The following is a 16418-nucleotide window of genomic DNA, read 5'->3' as shown; positions in this document are numbered from 1 at the left end:
ATTGCTAAATTACAAATTCATTATTATTTTTATACAAAATAGAAATAGATATTTTTACCCTAATTTAAGTGTATGTATGTATGAAACTCCCTTCTAGAAACTTGAACCCTGACCCATGCTCTCCAAATCCATTAATTTTTTAACTCTTCTTTGTCGAAATCAAATTCTTCAATTATGGAAAACTATGTAAGCATTCAATGTCAATAAACTACTAATCCATTAATTTTTTTTTCTCTTTATCAATTTCGGGTATCAAAAAATCCATAAAAATTCAATATAAATTATGTACATAATTCACTATGAAATTAAAAAAAAAAAAAAAAAAAAAAAAAAGATTCAAACTTGAGGCACTAATCCATCATATGGGTCTTGCACATAGACAAATTTTCATGTAGAGTCTCTCTTTTGTTCTCTCTCTCAAAACTTGTACTAAGACATAAAGAAAAGACACTATTTTTACTCTCCCTCTTCGCTTATACATAGAGAAACTTTCGTTTCTTTATTATTCCCTCTCCTCTCTCTATCTCTCTCTCCCTTTTGGTCTCGCAAATTCACACTAGTACACCCATGAAAACTTAGCTCTGCCTTCAACAAGGTACTCTTTTTCTCTGGTTCTTTTTCAATATTATGTTTGGTACTTATTTGGGTTTGTTTTATAATAAACTCTTATAATACTTGTGAATCAATGCATAACATGAAAACCCATTTGCCCAGGCTTTGTTTCTCACGTGGGTTTTTTGAACTTTCAAGCTTTTCCATGGAGGTTAGTGAATACTCAATCTCTCCTTCTCTTTACTTCAACTGCATACTGTTTATCTTTTGTGATGTCACTATGTGCATTGTTATTGTCGTTTATGTTCATAATGTGTTTAAATATGAGTTAATTTTATGTGAGATCAATGAGAATTGTTGATATAAACTTTGGGTTCTCAATGGTCGGTTTTAATGTTTTCAGTTTACTTGTAATTGTTTGGAGTTTTGGTAACTTTGCACGAATAAACTTTGTTTGGTTTCAGTTCTTTTGTTTTGATCATTTACTCTGTTTGTTTGGTTTGATTTCAATTTGTGAACATGTTCAATTGTTCTTGGTGTTGAAATCATGTTTGACAATGGATCTGGGGTTGATTTTTTTTTGGTTCTGGGTTGGTGACCTCTAGATTCTCTGTTATGTTTGTTTTCCTTTGTTTGCTTCTTGTGATTAAAAGTTTATTGTGCCTTTAGTTCACGTATTTGGAATGTGGTCTTTGCTGCATGATCACTATATGTATGTCTATTTACAATACTGTGTTTACAGATTGAGCAAGTTGGGGTCTGAAGAGAGAGAGGGAGAGGGTTATTGTGTTGATCATTCTAGAAAAGATGATTAATGGGGCTTTGTGTTAAAAATTGAAACCCGTATTTTATTGGATGTTCAACAAATTGATCTTTACTTGCAATATTGGTGGTCATAGATGGAGCATTCCTCTAATTGGATGGCCAATAGAGATGATTTTCTTCTTTGATTTAATTTATTTTCATTGATTAAGAAAGCTTCTATTTTTCTAATTGCTTTCCAGTTGTTTGCATTCTTGAGGGTTTCCCTTCTACTTGTCGGGTGCTTTACTATTTCTGGATAACATGAGAATTAAAGAACTGCAATTATGTGCGTGCCTGCGTTTGTATGTCTGTGCATATAGGCATTATCAGAGATGGCATTATCAGAGAAATATCATCTAATGCCAAGAAAGGGTTATCTATTTTTTGCTTCTTTTAACTTTCATCATTTTCAAAACCTGGTTTTTAAACCATTCATGTATGTTATTTGTTAGATTGTTATCTGCTTTCAGTACTACTGGTTAATAGCAAGTTCAATTTATAATGTACATCTGGATCATATGTATTTGAGCACATCCTTCGTATTTCAACTTTGCCTGCTTGTAGTCCTTACTGTTTGTTTTTTATTTATTGGTATATTTTTCTTTTCTTTATGTTTAGCAGATGGAGTCACTTCAGCTGGATCATGATGGTAACTGCTTCGAAGAAGCATCAGATAAGCAGTTACTTCCTCCAGGATCTCCAGAGGAAAGGGATATATTTGGAGATCCACAGGTGAATACCAGAGTTGGCGATGATTATCAAGTGGAAATACCTTCCTTAATGACAAAATTTGAGCATGCTCAGCTTCTAATGAACCCTACTGATTCTGGAGTTACAGTTGATGTTTCCCACTCCTTTTTGATGGGTTTACCCATCCCAATCATGTGGGTTCAGGAAGTGAATAAAATTGAAGATGGAACATGGGAATTTGTTAGTAATCATGATGAGTCAGGTAACCCAAATGTGCAAGTCAAAGCAAGAAACAGAAAAAAGATTCATCTTAAGTTGAAGAAGAGATGTACTGTAAATAGTCTCGAACCCTCAAATGTGCTTGGATTGGACCATGACAAGGAATCAAGAACTGCAGATGTTGGAAACATGGTGGCAGGGAAAACAAGCTTAGTTGGAGTGCATAAAAGCAAAAGATATTACCCAGTTCCAGGTTCAAAATCTGACCCCTGGAGTGATGCTGAAGTCAATGGTTTCCTCCTTGGTTTATATATATTTGGGAAGAATTTTATATCGATCAAGAGATTTATACAGAACAAAGAGATGGGGGAAATGCTTTCATTCTACTATGGGGAATTTTATAGGTCTGATCGCTACCGTAGATGGTCAGACTCCCGGAAGGTTAGAAATAGGAAATGTATAACCGGACGGAAAATATTTACAGGATGGAGGCTACAGGAATTGTTATCTCGCTTGCTTCCTCAAGTCCCAGAGGAATTTCAAAGTACTTTGGTGGAGGTACTTCAAGTTCTCTTCTATGTTTGTCATATATCCTTTATATTTGAATCATAATGACATACAATTTAAAATATGGTTAGTAACTTAGTAATCCCTTATTGGAACTGAACTCACATCCTTTTTCTTTTGCATTGGGCAATGAGTTTAAAAAGCATCACTCCCTCTGCAATATATGAAAAAAAAAAAAAAACAGTCTTTGTTTTCATTTAGTACTAAGTGTGCATAATACCATCTTCTACTCATCTGTTTCACTTTCATTCACTAGATTTACATACTGGTTTTCTTTATTTATTCTTCTGCAAATGACAATGCTATGGATAACTTAGTGCAATTGTTTTTCATTGGAAGTTTGTTTCACCAGTCCAATTACTTTTAATACATAATTGAACAAGGCGAAATAAATAAGAGCAATGCAAAAGTATGACAAGTTCCAAATTTTAAAATAAATAAGATAAAAGCAAATATAGATGAATACATATACTAATTAGCAATTAGTTTCTCATCTTCTAATCTTTGGCTATAACTTTTATGTTTCACCAGTCCAAAAATTATAAGCTTTCTGCATAAAATCTTATTTTCTTATGATTAGATATAGAAGTTGTGTAAGAAAGTTTTGGGTCACTATTTTAGGGATCCAGATTGCAATGTGCCACAAAAGAGTCTCATGACTTGAATTGCCTTTCAAAAGAGGTCTAGATTAAGATAATAGTTACCCTTAAGTCGAAATATCTTCTTGCTATGGGAGGAACAAGAAGATGGGTGTACTCACTGACAGCTGAACAATTGTACTAAACCAGTTCCATCTAAATCTAGTAAATTAATGAGGATAAAATGCTGCCAGCATTTATCATTATTTGATGAATTACTAAGGAAAGAGTTCTATAAGTTGGAATTAAGAATAGAAGACAAGTCAACCATCAAGAGTTGGTAAGACAATGATGGTTTATAAACTAATGAATTAAGTTTGAGAATTAAAGGAAGATTGTTATGGCTAGAATCAAGATTTTAAGAATAGAGTTTTCAGAATGAGGTAAAATACTTAAAGGAAGCTTTGGTTCTTTAAAAATTGTTCTTGCTTTGATAGCTTAGAATTAGATTTGGAAAGTGTTCTGTAATATTTTTAAATATAGTGAGGGTTTCAAATATATCAGTTGATATAGGACAGCATTGATCTTAGACTCTTCAACAATTGTTTAAGAATTCAGGGGCGTCTAAAATCCACAACTTGTGGGAGAACCTTTATGTAGAAGGATTATTGCCCTTTAGAATTCTATATATGTGAAGTTAGGGAAGGATTCCATGAAACGATGATATAGCATTCTCATGATATGCGTCAGATATTAATCACATCTTAATAATCCGTGGTTTGGGTCTGAAGTGGTGATTCACCTTTTCTGTACGTAATGGTTCCTAGAAAATAAAAGCTCCCCCTAAATGTTCATTTAGGAATCCTCTTCTATAACCATTATAGGCTGTTTATGTCCGCTTCTAGAAATATTATGAGGCCATCTTAATCATCCGTGGTTTGGGTCTGAAGTGGTGATTCACCTGTTCTGTACCTAATGGTTCCTAGAAAATAAAAGCTCCCCCTAAATGTTCATTTAGGAATCCTCTTCTATAACCATTATAGGCTGTTTATGTCTGCTTCTATTAATATTATGAGCCATCCATTATATCTGTATCTGATTGGCTTTCATGAAAAGAATATTGTATCTTTGTTGCAAAAGAATAATCCATTATGCTTGTAATCTGTAGGGCTCTAAGTCATTTGCAGAGGGAAGAACTTCACTAGAAGAATTTGTCTGCTCTTTGAAGTCAACTGTTGGCATTCACATTCTTGTGGAAGCTATAGGCATTGGCAAGGGGAAGGAAGATCTCACGGGCCTTGCCATGGAGCCTGGAAAGACCAATCACATATTTCAAGTTTGTCCTAACCTACCAACCGGCAAAGCTTGCTCCTCTCTTTCATCCAGTGAAATACTGAAGTTCCTGACTGGAGGTTTCCGGTTGAGCAAAGCCCGGTGTAATGATATTTTCTGGGAAGCTGTTTGGCCCCGTTTGCTGGCTAAAGGATGGCATTCTGAGCAACCTAAGGATCAGGGTTATGTGACACTCAGACATTACCTGGTTTTTCTTATGCCTGGTGTTAAGAAGTTCTCGAGGAGGAAACTTGTGAAGGGAGACCACTACTTTGATTCTGTTAGTGATGTTTTGAGCAAAGTGGCATCTGAACCAAAACTTCTTGACTTTGAAGCTGAAGAAGCTACAGTCAGGAGCAGCACTGAGGATGGATGGGTTCCAGAAGTGACATCAGACCCAGATGATCCATCCAATTATCAGCGCCATTGTTACCTTAAACCCCGAGTTTCTACTTGCAATCAGAATGGTATGAAGTTCACTGTTGTTGATACCAGTTCAGTCCATGGAGGAAAATCATCCAATGTGAGAGAACTGAGATATTTACCAATTGAATCCAAAAGGACTTCCAAGCTCTTCAATCGTTTGAATGATAATGAAGGGAAATTCTTTAAGAATTCTATGGATGGATATGAGGTTTCTGCTACAGATATGCCATTGAACATTGAAATGAATATAAATAAGCCAAACCACACTGAGGGTACAATTGGTGAAAAACGTCCAAATGGCATGAAGTTCACTGTTGTTGATACTAGTTTGCTCCATGGAAAAAAATCATCCAAGGTGAGAGAACTTAGATATTCACCAGTTGAACTCAAAAGTAATTCTGAGCTGACCACTTTTTTGAGAGAAACTGAAGGGACCTCAGAAGATTCACTGGATGGGCATGCGCTTGATGCTGCTAACATTCTGTTGAACAGTGATAAGAATATTATATCCGATAGTGATAACACAAACCAAAAGGCAATCATTAATAACTCAGATACAACTGCAAACAAAATTATGGAGAGCCACCAGGATGAGAAGACCGCTACATCCGATGACAGGCAACTGAAGAGGACTATCAAGCATCAATTTAGTCGGCGTGTAAAATCTGGCCATTCAAATTTTGTAGCACCTGTGATTAAAAGGCGGAAGTTAACTTCTTGTGCTAATGCCAAGAAAAACTGCATTGTTGAGGACTTATCAGAAGACTTGGGTTCAAAGAAAACAGGACTCTCTGTGGCATTGAACCCACCAGATGCAGGTAAGAATGTCAGTTCTCAAGTAGGTTCTCAAGAGAAAGTGCCCTCAATTATTTGTGCAGCTAAAAGCAGTCCAGAAGAGGAGAGTGGTGGAGGCATCCTTAGTGGAAATTTTACTGGCATGAAAACATCCTATCTGAAAAATGAGACACATCAATCCCTGCCATCATTTGACCTGAATCTACCCCAGGGTTTACAAGAGTCTGAAAATGGTGAAGCAGTAGTAATGGAGGTCAAAGACAGGCAGCGTGTAAATGAAGATGTTTCATGCTTTCCATCTAAGAAAATTGAGCCAGTTCCTGACACATTGAAAACCTCTATTGATATGGGTACTGCAGAACAGCAGCCTGATATGAACACCAGGAGGCAAGGCACAAGAAACCGACCACCGACCATTAGAGTATTGGAAGCTCTTGCACATGGTTACTTAAATACCCCCAGGAAGCAAAAGAGTGGAGAAGTTCAGACACGAGAAAATCCATTCTCTAATCATACCCGCAAGGCCCGAAGCAGAGTCAAAGCAACTTCAACTCGTGGTAACACTAGTACCAAGACCATGCAAATGGAAGAAAAGGAGGTGAAAGAAGCCTGTAGTATTAACAAAGATGTGGTTAGCCAACCTCTTGATCAAATTGAGAGAAGTGGCTCACTAGCTACTAGGGATTTGACTACCCGTTGTCCTGAAGTTTTGAGGACAATCAGGTGAGGTGGCGTGCTTCCTATTTTTACTTGAAAATGAGTTCTCAGCTGCGCTTAATTTCTTAAAGGAGCATTGGAGCAGTCAACTGTCTTTTGTGGAAGGACTTTTGCTAACAGGAGACTGGCACAATCTGGAGAAATTGGAGTCTATTGAATGCTGTGCCAACCATGCTAACAGGAGGGTGCATCTTCAACTGTTTAGTTGCCTCATTACATTCATATAAAACTAATCAGTCACTAATCATGGTGCACCAGATCACAGTGCAGACCACCATTTAATAAAAAATTCTGAGGGCTCTTATAGCTATTTGCTATGGCGACTATGAAGGTTAATATGTTATGCAGTGTATATGAAAATGTTTGGTAGGCTACCAATTGGTAGATATATTATTGGTGGTATTTTTTGGAATTCAAATAAGTTGTCTAAAGTTTAATGATAATTAGGGTGCTCTGGGGCAGGCTATTTAGATAAGATCAAGTTGCTTAGAGTGTAATAATTGTAGTGGTACCCAAGGCAGAGGTTTAATGGCACCCTTCACAGTTGCAGTTGCTGTTAGTAGATACCTTTGCCAAAACAGAGAGTTACTGGGAAAAGCTGCTGAATCATCAAAATATCAATTTCTAATGTGCTATAGAAGGTTGTTTCAAGGGATCATCTTCCAATCTTTGTTTCTTTGTCTGCTAAATTGAGCAAATTCCTGTGCACTAGAGTTTAGTGTTTCTTAAGATTTTCACTTTGTAATGAATCAAATTTTCTTTGCCATTTAGCTCTTTTGCCTGGACACATTCTGTCCGGTCTCATGCTTACTTGAAAGCAATGATTCAAGATATGTACTAAGAGTGCATGTGAATCTGCTCTATACTTCCTCATTTAGCAATGTTCTATACCATTAGTGAACTTTCAATATGTATACTAAGTTGAAAAAGGTTTCCATGTTTAGAAAGAAGAAGAAAAAAAAAGGCCAACTGAAAGAATTTCTCTTTAGCACCATGCTTATGCTGCATCTGCACCAGTCCCCAGTCCTATAGCACTCAAATGTAATGTCACAAAAATTTTGTTTTGCATAATATTACGGTTCCCTTTCATGGAAAAACGGCTTTGTCCCACTTAGCCTTCTCCTCCTCTAGGGGTATTTTAGTTCTAGTCATGGACATGCGCACATACATGATGTGAGATTCAATAATATGACAATTCCTGAAAAATGAAGACACAATACAGTGGGGATGCAACAATTAATTAATATATTAAGTTATAATTTAATTGTTTTGAGGCATATTTTATACTTCTTTTTAAGTTTTCAAAATAAATAATAACTATCAAAATCTATAAAGATATATTTAAAATTAAAGAAATTTTTAAATGAAAATTTTCGTTTATTTTTTTCAACACAACATGTCAAAGGTGTGGGGATGTTCCTACTTTTTAGGTGTAATTAACTTCATTAGTATGCTTGCAAGTCTATTGGAAGTTTTATCCTTTGCATGTAATATAACATTATGTATTTTCTCAATGGCATAGCATGAAAAGCATGCATAAAATTTTGAGTAAATTATGTTTTACCCCCTCATGGTTTTGCCTATTACAATTTAGCCTACAAACTTTTAAGTATTATATTTGACTCACTAACAATTGGATTGAAATGAAACTATTCAAAATTTCATCCAAATTAACAGATTTGGCCTTTTTTTTTTTTTTTTTTTTTTTAGACAAATTACTTCATTGTTACATTTTTATTTCTTAAGTTTTGGATGAAAATGAAATTGTTAGATGTATTTTGAATGGAACTCTAACGATCTTATTAAGGGGGTCAAATAAAATCCTAGGGGGAGTCAAATATAACAATCGAAAATTTATATAGATTAAATTGTGATAGTGTCTAAGCACAAGAAAGTAAATCATTACTTTCACTAAAAAAATTTACCTTAGGAAAGCTGTTGCATGAGGCCTTTAAAAAAACATGGCATTGAGGAATATAAATTCTCTGTCCCATTTTTTTTGTATTCCACTTTATATTCCACCAATCATGATATATCATGTAATTGATTTCTTTTTTTCATTTTAGATTTTGGTTATATTATCAAATTATGACTAGTATAGTATAAAATAGAACACAACAAGTGTGACAAGAAATTTGTATTCACGCATAAGGATGTTGGATTGCAAAAACCCATACCAATTATCATTCAGTTATTTCTTCATTTTTTTTTTTTTAATATGGAATTATCAATGTTCTTTTTTCACTAGCGTCATTCAGTAATTTTTTTTTTTCAATGGCACTTTTTCTTTCACGAGCTTTAGCAGCCTTTTTTGAATTTCCAGCTTTCATGGGCTGGAAAGCCAATTCAGGTTAGGCTACATCCACTTGTACAGTTGTACCCACTTTCTATACAATTCGGGTCAGACTTACTAACGTGGCCTTTCCTGGTTTTGCAATCCAATTTCAGTTGGCCCACTTACTAATGTGGCTTTGCCTACTTTCGCAGTCCTATTTGAGTTGGTCTACAAAGTGTACTTATGTGCTCTCTCTACTTTGCTACATGAGAAAATATCTCTGTTAAAAATTATGCCAAATCTTTCTTTAAAAAAATATAAAATAAAAGCATTACGCCAAATCATCCATATAACCTTTTCCTCAAAAGAAAAAAAAAAAAAAAAATCAATCCATATAATCCTAATTGTGGTTTTTTTTTTTTTTTTTTTTTTTTTTTTTTTTTTTTTTTTTTTTGTAAAGTGAAGTCATAGAGAGAGATATAAGTTTCATCTGATGTAACTCTAAACAATATTACACTATTCAATAACTTGTTATTTAATTCGTATTTTAAAAATCTTACCGTTGGGTTATATATTCTTAATTAACATGCATGCCAATTTCAATGCCAATTGGATTTTATTTACTATTTGATCTAAAAAATTATCTTTTATGTATTATTTTAAACTACAAGAACTAAAATTTAAACCATTGATTAATGAGATGACTATTGATATTTGATCATCTTGAAATTTTACAAGTATGGAAAATACATGAAAATAATGTAACCCAACAGTGGATTTATCAAAATTCTCATCCAATTAAAAAATATTGAGTGGTTCAATATTACTTAGAGTTACAACGCGTGTAATTTGAACCCAACCCTCTATATATTTATTTATAATCTAGATGGCCTTGGCCCACAAATTGTTTTAGCTCGAAACCACAAAAAAAGAGTAGCTGAACACCTCCCCACCCTTCCCCCCAAAAGAAACCATAGAAAAAAAATTCAAAAGATGTAACAAGTGGGGAACTATGTTTTCTTGACTTGTTGCAACCATGTGTGACATGCTTGCTTTAATTTGGTATGAAACTATGATAAATGTCTTAATTTGACACACCAAAAAAAAATTAACCCCCGCCTTTCTCCCCATTTCCCTTCCAAGATTAAAAACAAAAAGTAAAATTATAATAAATTAATAAATAACACTTCCCTTGTGTTTGGGGAAGTCATTATCAGAATTTAGATTTTGAATTTGCTGGACATTCGGGAAATCTTCAGATTTCTTTTCAGTGTCAATCCACATCAAAAACCTCAAGAACTCTTATCCTTTTCCTTAAGAACAAATATTTCAACATTTCGACGAAATTTCAAAGAGGAAAAAGGCCTGTCACCCTTCAATTCTTTCTTTTTCTTTTTTTACCTATGCTTGTAAATTAGATGATTGACAATTTTGTCTTGCTCCATCAAGCAACTTCATTTGGGTCCCATTTCTCTCAATAATGACAATAAAAACAGCTAATGAACGATGGAGCCTCATGGCTTCATGTCCATATTGATAAATACTCAAGCTAGTCCTTTTGCAGGACATGATTATTACTTTGTGAAATATTTCTGCACCCTTTCCATTTTAGGTAGTATTGTGGCTATATGGATGCTAGTTAATTAAATGAATTTGTACTAGGAAATTGTATTGTATTACAAATCTAAGAAATTTGTTGCATGAGTTAATGAAACTGCCAAAATAATTTCTCTATCTCCCTCTTTTTTATCTTTTTTCCTTTGAATTTACATTGCTCTATAGTTGGATGGAAAACATTTGCTCAAAATTGATGCTTTATAAACATTCTAGTTTTGGTTAATTTTTTTTTTAGCCAAAAAAAAAAAAAGGTTTTGGTTAATCCATCATTTGCTTTTTAGGTTTTTTCTTTACGAAGGAAACCCCATTTCCTTAGTCACCCCAATATGAGACAATAGAATCTAGGGATCTCTTTTGAAAGTGGCTTTCTTAATGTCTTGCAATGATCTTCATAAAAGAAAATCTTTTTTCACATGTGGAAAGAAGAGGCAATACAAAAAGTCCTTACCAACTTTCTAGGAAATGTATCAAGTCACTTAAAATAAAGTTCTCTTTCTTTTATTTTATTTTGTTTTTCCCTTTTTTTACTTCTTTTGTAAGGTGGATGGTAATACATTTGGAGGTAGACTATCTCATTTTGCCAATTTTTTTCACAATTTTTTACTTCTTTATTGATATCAATGTACAATAAAAATGATGTCAATAATAATTTAATATAAAAATAATACTACACTTATAAACCACGAAATAGATTCTGAAAAAATTGTGTCCCTCACATTCATTATTCACGATACTGGATGAGCTGACAAAAACCTATATGGTATACATTCGAGGTATGGATCAAATCCTATTTTTTGTTTACTTTTTTACACATTTTCTGTGTTCAGTACTATTCAACTATTTATGCAAGCCCCCCTAGACAGAGAACTCATGCATGGTGAATGATTTTTTTTACTTTTCGGCCAAAAGAAATAGTCAAGCTTTTAATAAAAAATATTTGAAACTTTTACCTAAATGATTGTCTTTGATAATGATGTTTCGTTTACTTTATGCTGAATAGTGTGTGTAGTCTGATTATTCTGATAAAAATTTAAAAGAAAAAAAGAATAGTGTGTGTAGTGATTAGTGAGAGAGAGAGAGAGAGAGAAGAATCAAGAAACAGTATAAACAAAAACTATTGGTTCTCTCTCTCTCTCTCTAGATCTCACTATTTTTTTAGGGTAAGAGCAAAAGAATAGGGCTAAACAAAATCACCAACCACACGTTCTCTTTTTTATGATGGACAGTTTTAAGCATCCACTTGCTAGTTGATCACTATAGAGACAGCAATGTTGAGGAATTATCAATACACTAATTTAGTTGTTAATTGAAAAGGTAACCATCATGATTGCCATGCAGAACAAGAAGAACACCAATCTGATCCACTCTCTAATCATAATTAAAAATGCCAACTTTATGTTTTCTAAGTTTAATGAATTTGGCACCATTGATTGGAACTCATCCATATTCTTTTCTTATGCATACCTAAATAATATAATCGCCTCTCTTTTTTTTTCATTGATTAAAAATATTTATGCACGGACAGTTATTAATTTATTCCAATTTAATTTTTTGTTTAATACATCATCGCACATCCTTGGTGTGATGGTCACTCTACAAATATAAGCGTTTGTGGAGTGTGAGGGGTAAGGGCCGAGGTTCAAGTTTCTAAAAGAGAGCTTCATACACATATATACTTAGATTATGCTAAATTAGAATTCTATCTTGTATAAAAAAAAAAAAAAAAAAATCTGTTTAATACAATAATATCTCGGATTATATAAATTGGATTGATTACAAAATTTTTATGCGTAGACTGTTATTTATTCCATTTTTCTGTTTAATACAGTAATATCTCGGATTATATAAATTGGATTAGATAAATATGTATTATTTGAATTTTTATTAAATCCCAAATCATGTATTTACAATATCGGATTGGCCTTTATAAATGATTAGTAAGAGTTCCAATTGGCCTTTAATTAACTCTTTGGATGTAGCGCAAATATAGTTAACCATTCTCGGTGTCATGACAAATACAAATGAACATAAAAGCGAAATACAAAGAATTGTGAAAATAAGATATCAGCAGGCTAGAAGAGAAAGAAAACAAACACTCAAATAATTTAAAGAAGTACCTATCAATCAATGGCTGTCTTTTGTGTCGTTAAGCAATTGGCTTGACTAATATATGATCAAATGGAGAAACATTATTGTTTTTAATTAGGCCATAGTTTTCCCATTCTTATAAAACTCCGTTCTTTAATGAAGAAATAATGTGTCCATGTATGCTACTCCAAGCAACAAAGCTACAAAAATGTAAGTCTTTGTAATATCCTGACTATAACTTTAGAGCATACCCCATGTTTGATTATTCTAGTTTCTGTCCCCTTGTTGTTTCCCATTGATTGTCTTATTCTTCTATCTCTTAATTATTGTTTATACAAATATAGTTCATATATGTAGGGACAACTACGTCGGTCATAGATTCACAAATATTTATATATGAATTGCTGCAAGTGGACAATTTTTATCCATTTACATAAACAATTAGTTGATGGGGGCACGCAATGGCATCATCACTCGTACAATCTTTGATACATAACATAAGTAGCATGGAAAAAGTTTCAAAGACTGCAAGTTGACCATTTAGAGGAAAGATTAAAAATCTGCAGAGAGTTATGCGTAATTACCAAAATTTTGGCAAGGTAGCACATCTTTTCACTTAACCCACTTTTTCATTTTCAATTCTTTTTTATACTTTTTCATTTAACTCAATTCCAAATTAAAGATGAAGAAGACATTTTTCTTGGTAAGTAATGAAGAAAAAGACATAAAGAGAAAAGACAATATTGAAATAATATAGTGGATAAATTTGTCAACCAATCCTAGCTACAAACTAGGTAGCTATAATCACAGTCATTGATATTTTTGTACGGGAGAATTTCTCTTTTCCTACTTTAAGTATAGAGTAGTTGTAATGTCTCTATTTAATTTAAAATATGACAATGTCCCTCACAGTTTTGTAATGAAAAATTTACCACCTTCATTATTATTTTCTATCAAATTAATAGAAAATCCAAATTTTATGAGAAAAGTGTCCGAAACTTCACATTAATATCCTTAATACCCTCCAATAACATATATGTCACATGCATATTTGAAAGGTTATTATTGTGCAAATGATGTGTTTGCTATTGAACGGTTATATGATTATTATTGTGCATGTGATATGTTTATTATAAGAGAATATTAAGGTTATTAACATGTGAGTCCAGTCCCGTACACATTTAAAAAGTAATAATAGATTTTTTCATTAATGTGACAAAAGTTATTAACAAATGTGGTGTTAGGTTTTAGCTATAGGTTAGCAAATTATGAGCAAAAGTGTCTTGTATGGTGCTTTAAAAGTCCTTTGTATAGTAAAGATTGTTGCCTAGATTTCACAAGTTACTGTGCAAGTTTCGGCTTTCGATAGTTGTTTGATCAATTGAGCCTAGCTCTCAATAGATTGAAATTTAATTGGATCAATTGAACTGCGGAATTCCAAATTCGAGATTTTAGCCTGTTCAGCCCATCGATTGCTTAGGGTTTCATGTATACAAGAAAAAGGTATCCTAATACACGTGAAAAATACTTTTAAAGCTCTACTGATTGTAAATTTGAAGGTATTGTGCCTCTTACTCTCAAAAGCCTTTTTCAGTGATTAAGTTAAAGCATATTCAAAACTGATGGTGTTGAAGTTTCTGTAATATATATAATTCCAATTTCTCAAAGTACTGGACCAAAATATCAAGTGAGTACTTGAAGTCATGGACCAGTTGTTCAAATGCAACATATCCTTAACTAAAGAAGTTCTTGGATTTGAAGTCGTGTTGTGCAACGTTAGTAATTTTTACTAGAAATAGGGGTATTCGGTTTGTAAAAATTTTATTCAGTCAGTAGATTTCTCTTTGCCTTGGCTGGGGTTGCTAGGTTAAAACCCTCCTCCAGTGGTTTTAACTATGAAATTTTTATACCATTGATTTTCTCTAGGTCACTATATTGTTGTGTTCTTGCTCCTGTATTTTCTGTTGCACTTACTGTTTGAACAATATTGATGATTATTTGCATAACTAAGGACTACTCATAATCTGATTAAGTAAATACTTGGTTTTAAAACTTGGTTAAAAGGGGTCTAAAACCAACAAGGGTAAGGGGTTCATCACGTACGAAAAAATAACAGGGGACATTGCAACGTTTTAAACTAAAGGGGAAACATTGGAAATTGTAACTGTTCTATAGGTACTTAAAGCAAGAAAGTGAAATTTACCCTTTTTGTATTGACTAAAAAAATTGATAGATTGTGTTTGAATAAATCTCTTCTTAATGCATGACCAACTTTGGATGGAACCTTAAGACAACGAGCAGAACCTTCATTTCCTTAAAAGGATTTAATTCTAAAGCAAGAGATAGAGACACCCATTAATTGCGCTGTGTGAGCTATATATAACAAATGAAGTGCTGTACAAACACAACGAGTTCAACTTCAATTTTAAATGGTTAACGACAAATTTGTAATGGATGTTTTTGTTAGCATGGCATGAAAAAACAATGCACTGATAGGGTGGTTGAAATGATGTTTTGAAGTTAAGAAACCCAAGGCTTAAGATAGAAATTATATAAAAGATTTTATAGGCACTAATGCCAACATCAAAAGGTTTTCAAGTGCTACATAGTTGGAATCAATATATGATCATGACATTTGTTTTTATATCATATCATGGTTAAACAACCTCTTACAACAATAATCAAAATTTTGCGTATGTGAAGGTATGGTGCGAAGATGTATAACGTATGTTTTGTCGGTTTAACACAAGTACTGCAGATCAAAGCTAGAATTTCATTCATTTTATTACAAAATATAAAATAAAATACAAAAAATTTGGCTATGATAAAAAGAAAAAGAAAAAAGAAATATGATAATAATACACAAGTATATATGTACAATATAATGTTAAAAAAGAAAATAAAAGATAATAATATAAGAATACTTTTATTAACACCTTAATTTGCCTTATATAAAGAATAGTGAAAATTTGGTTTCATTTGAAGATACATCATACTTTTTGACCATAAGAGGTGCTGATAGCAACAAGGAAACTAAAACAAGAAAAATTCCCACGAATTTGGGTACATCAAAAGCCTATTGGAGACCAATTTTGCTAGAGAAAATTTTGAAAATCATAGAGAAATAACCTCTAACAAGTGCTTGCGTTGTGTTACGAGCTAAATTACCTAACAGTTGATTTCTGGTCAGAAATCCTAATGGAACCTAAGAACTAATTGTAAATTACACATAAATGTACAACTAATATAATATTATTTTGCTAGAGAGAGTTTTATCTTAATTGCTAACCAAAAAGCAGCAACAGCCAAAAACCAATTACTATACAACAAATTAATAATGAAACTACAAGCTAGTTAAAAAGCATGCCCTTTATTAAGTGATTCTTAATTAACATGGAAGAAAAATGTTAATTAATTGGGTACAGGTATATAAGTTTTAATTATTATTTTTTGGTGTAGACATCTTGCCTACTGAACTACAAAATATTCCTCAAAACGACAAGACTAACTGATTAAAAGATAGTTCATGGCCATATTGATTGGGCTATCCCAACGTAAGCTTTCATTTTAGAAGTTTAGAATCTATCCTCTCTCTCAGTCTCTCTCTCTCTCTCTCTCTCTCTCAACTGCCCATTTAAAAAAGAGTTCATGAAAAATGTTTCTTCAAGTAATCTTCATCTTGCATAATGAGTCTATTATCTCTCTCTTTCTCTGTGTCTCTGTCACTCTCTCATAGACACATAACACAGTTGACAGTA

At 33.0% G+C, this 16418-nt stretch overlaps 1 protein-coding gene across 2 annotated transcripts; it reads left to right on the top strand.

Moving 5' to 3' along the window:
• The first annotated feature begins 420 nt into the window (after positions 1-420).
• LOC126717001 (uncharacterized) lies at positions 421-7350 on the top strand. 2 transcript variants are annotated; one of them, XM_050418138.1, is made up of 4 exons: positions 421-595; positions 715-763; positions 1978-2823; positions 4579-7350. In XM_050418138.1, exons 2-4 carry the CDS (start codon positions 758-760, stop codon positions 6688-6690), a joined length of 2964 nt encoding a protein of 987 aa, XP_050274095.1. In that variant the 5' UTR covers positions 421-595; positions 715-757; the 3' UTR covers positions 6691-7350. The 2 variants fall into 2 exon arrangements, with proteins under 2 accessions (XP_050274095.1, XP_050274094.1); XM_050418137.1 differs by having other exon boundaries at positions 1975-2823.
• The last annotated feature ends 9068 nt before the right edge of the window (positions 7351-16418 follow it).

This window comes from Quercus robur, chromosome 3 (assembly GCF_932294415.1).
Source record: "Quercus robur chromosome 3, dhQueRobu3.1, whole genome shotgun sequence".
Classification (NCBI taxonomy): domain Eukaryota; kingdom Viridiplantae; phylum Streptophyta; class Magnoliopsida; order Fagales; family Fagaceae; genus Quercus; species Quercus robur.
This window is presented reverse-complemented; position numbering and strand designations above follow the sequence as displayed.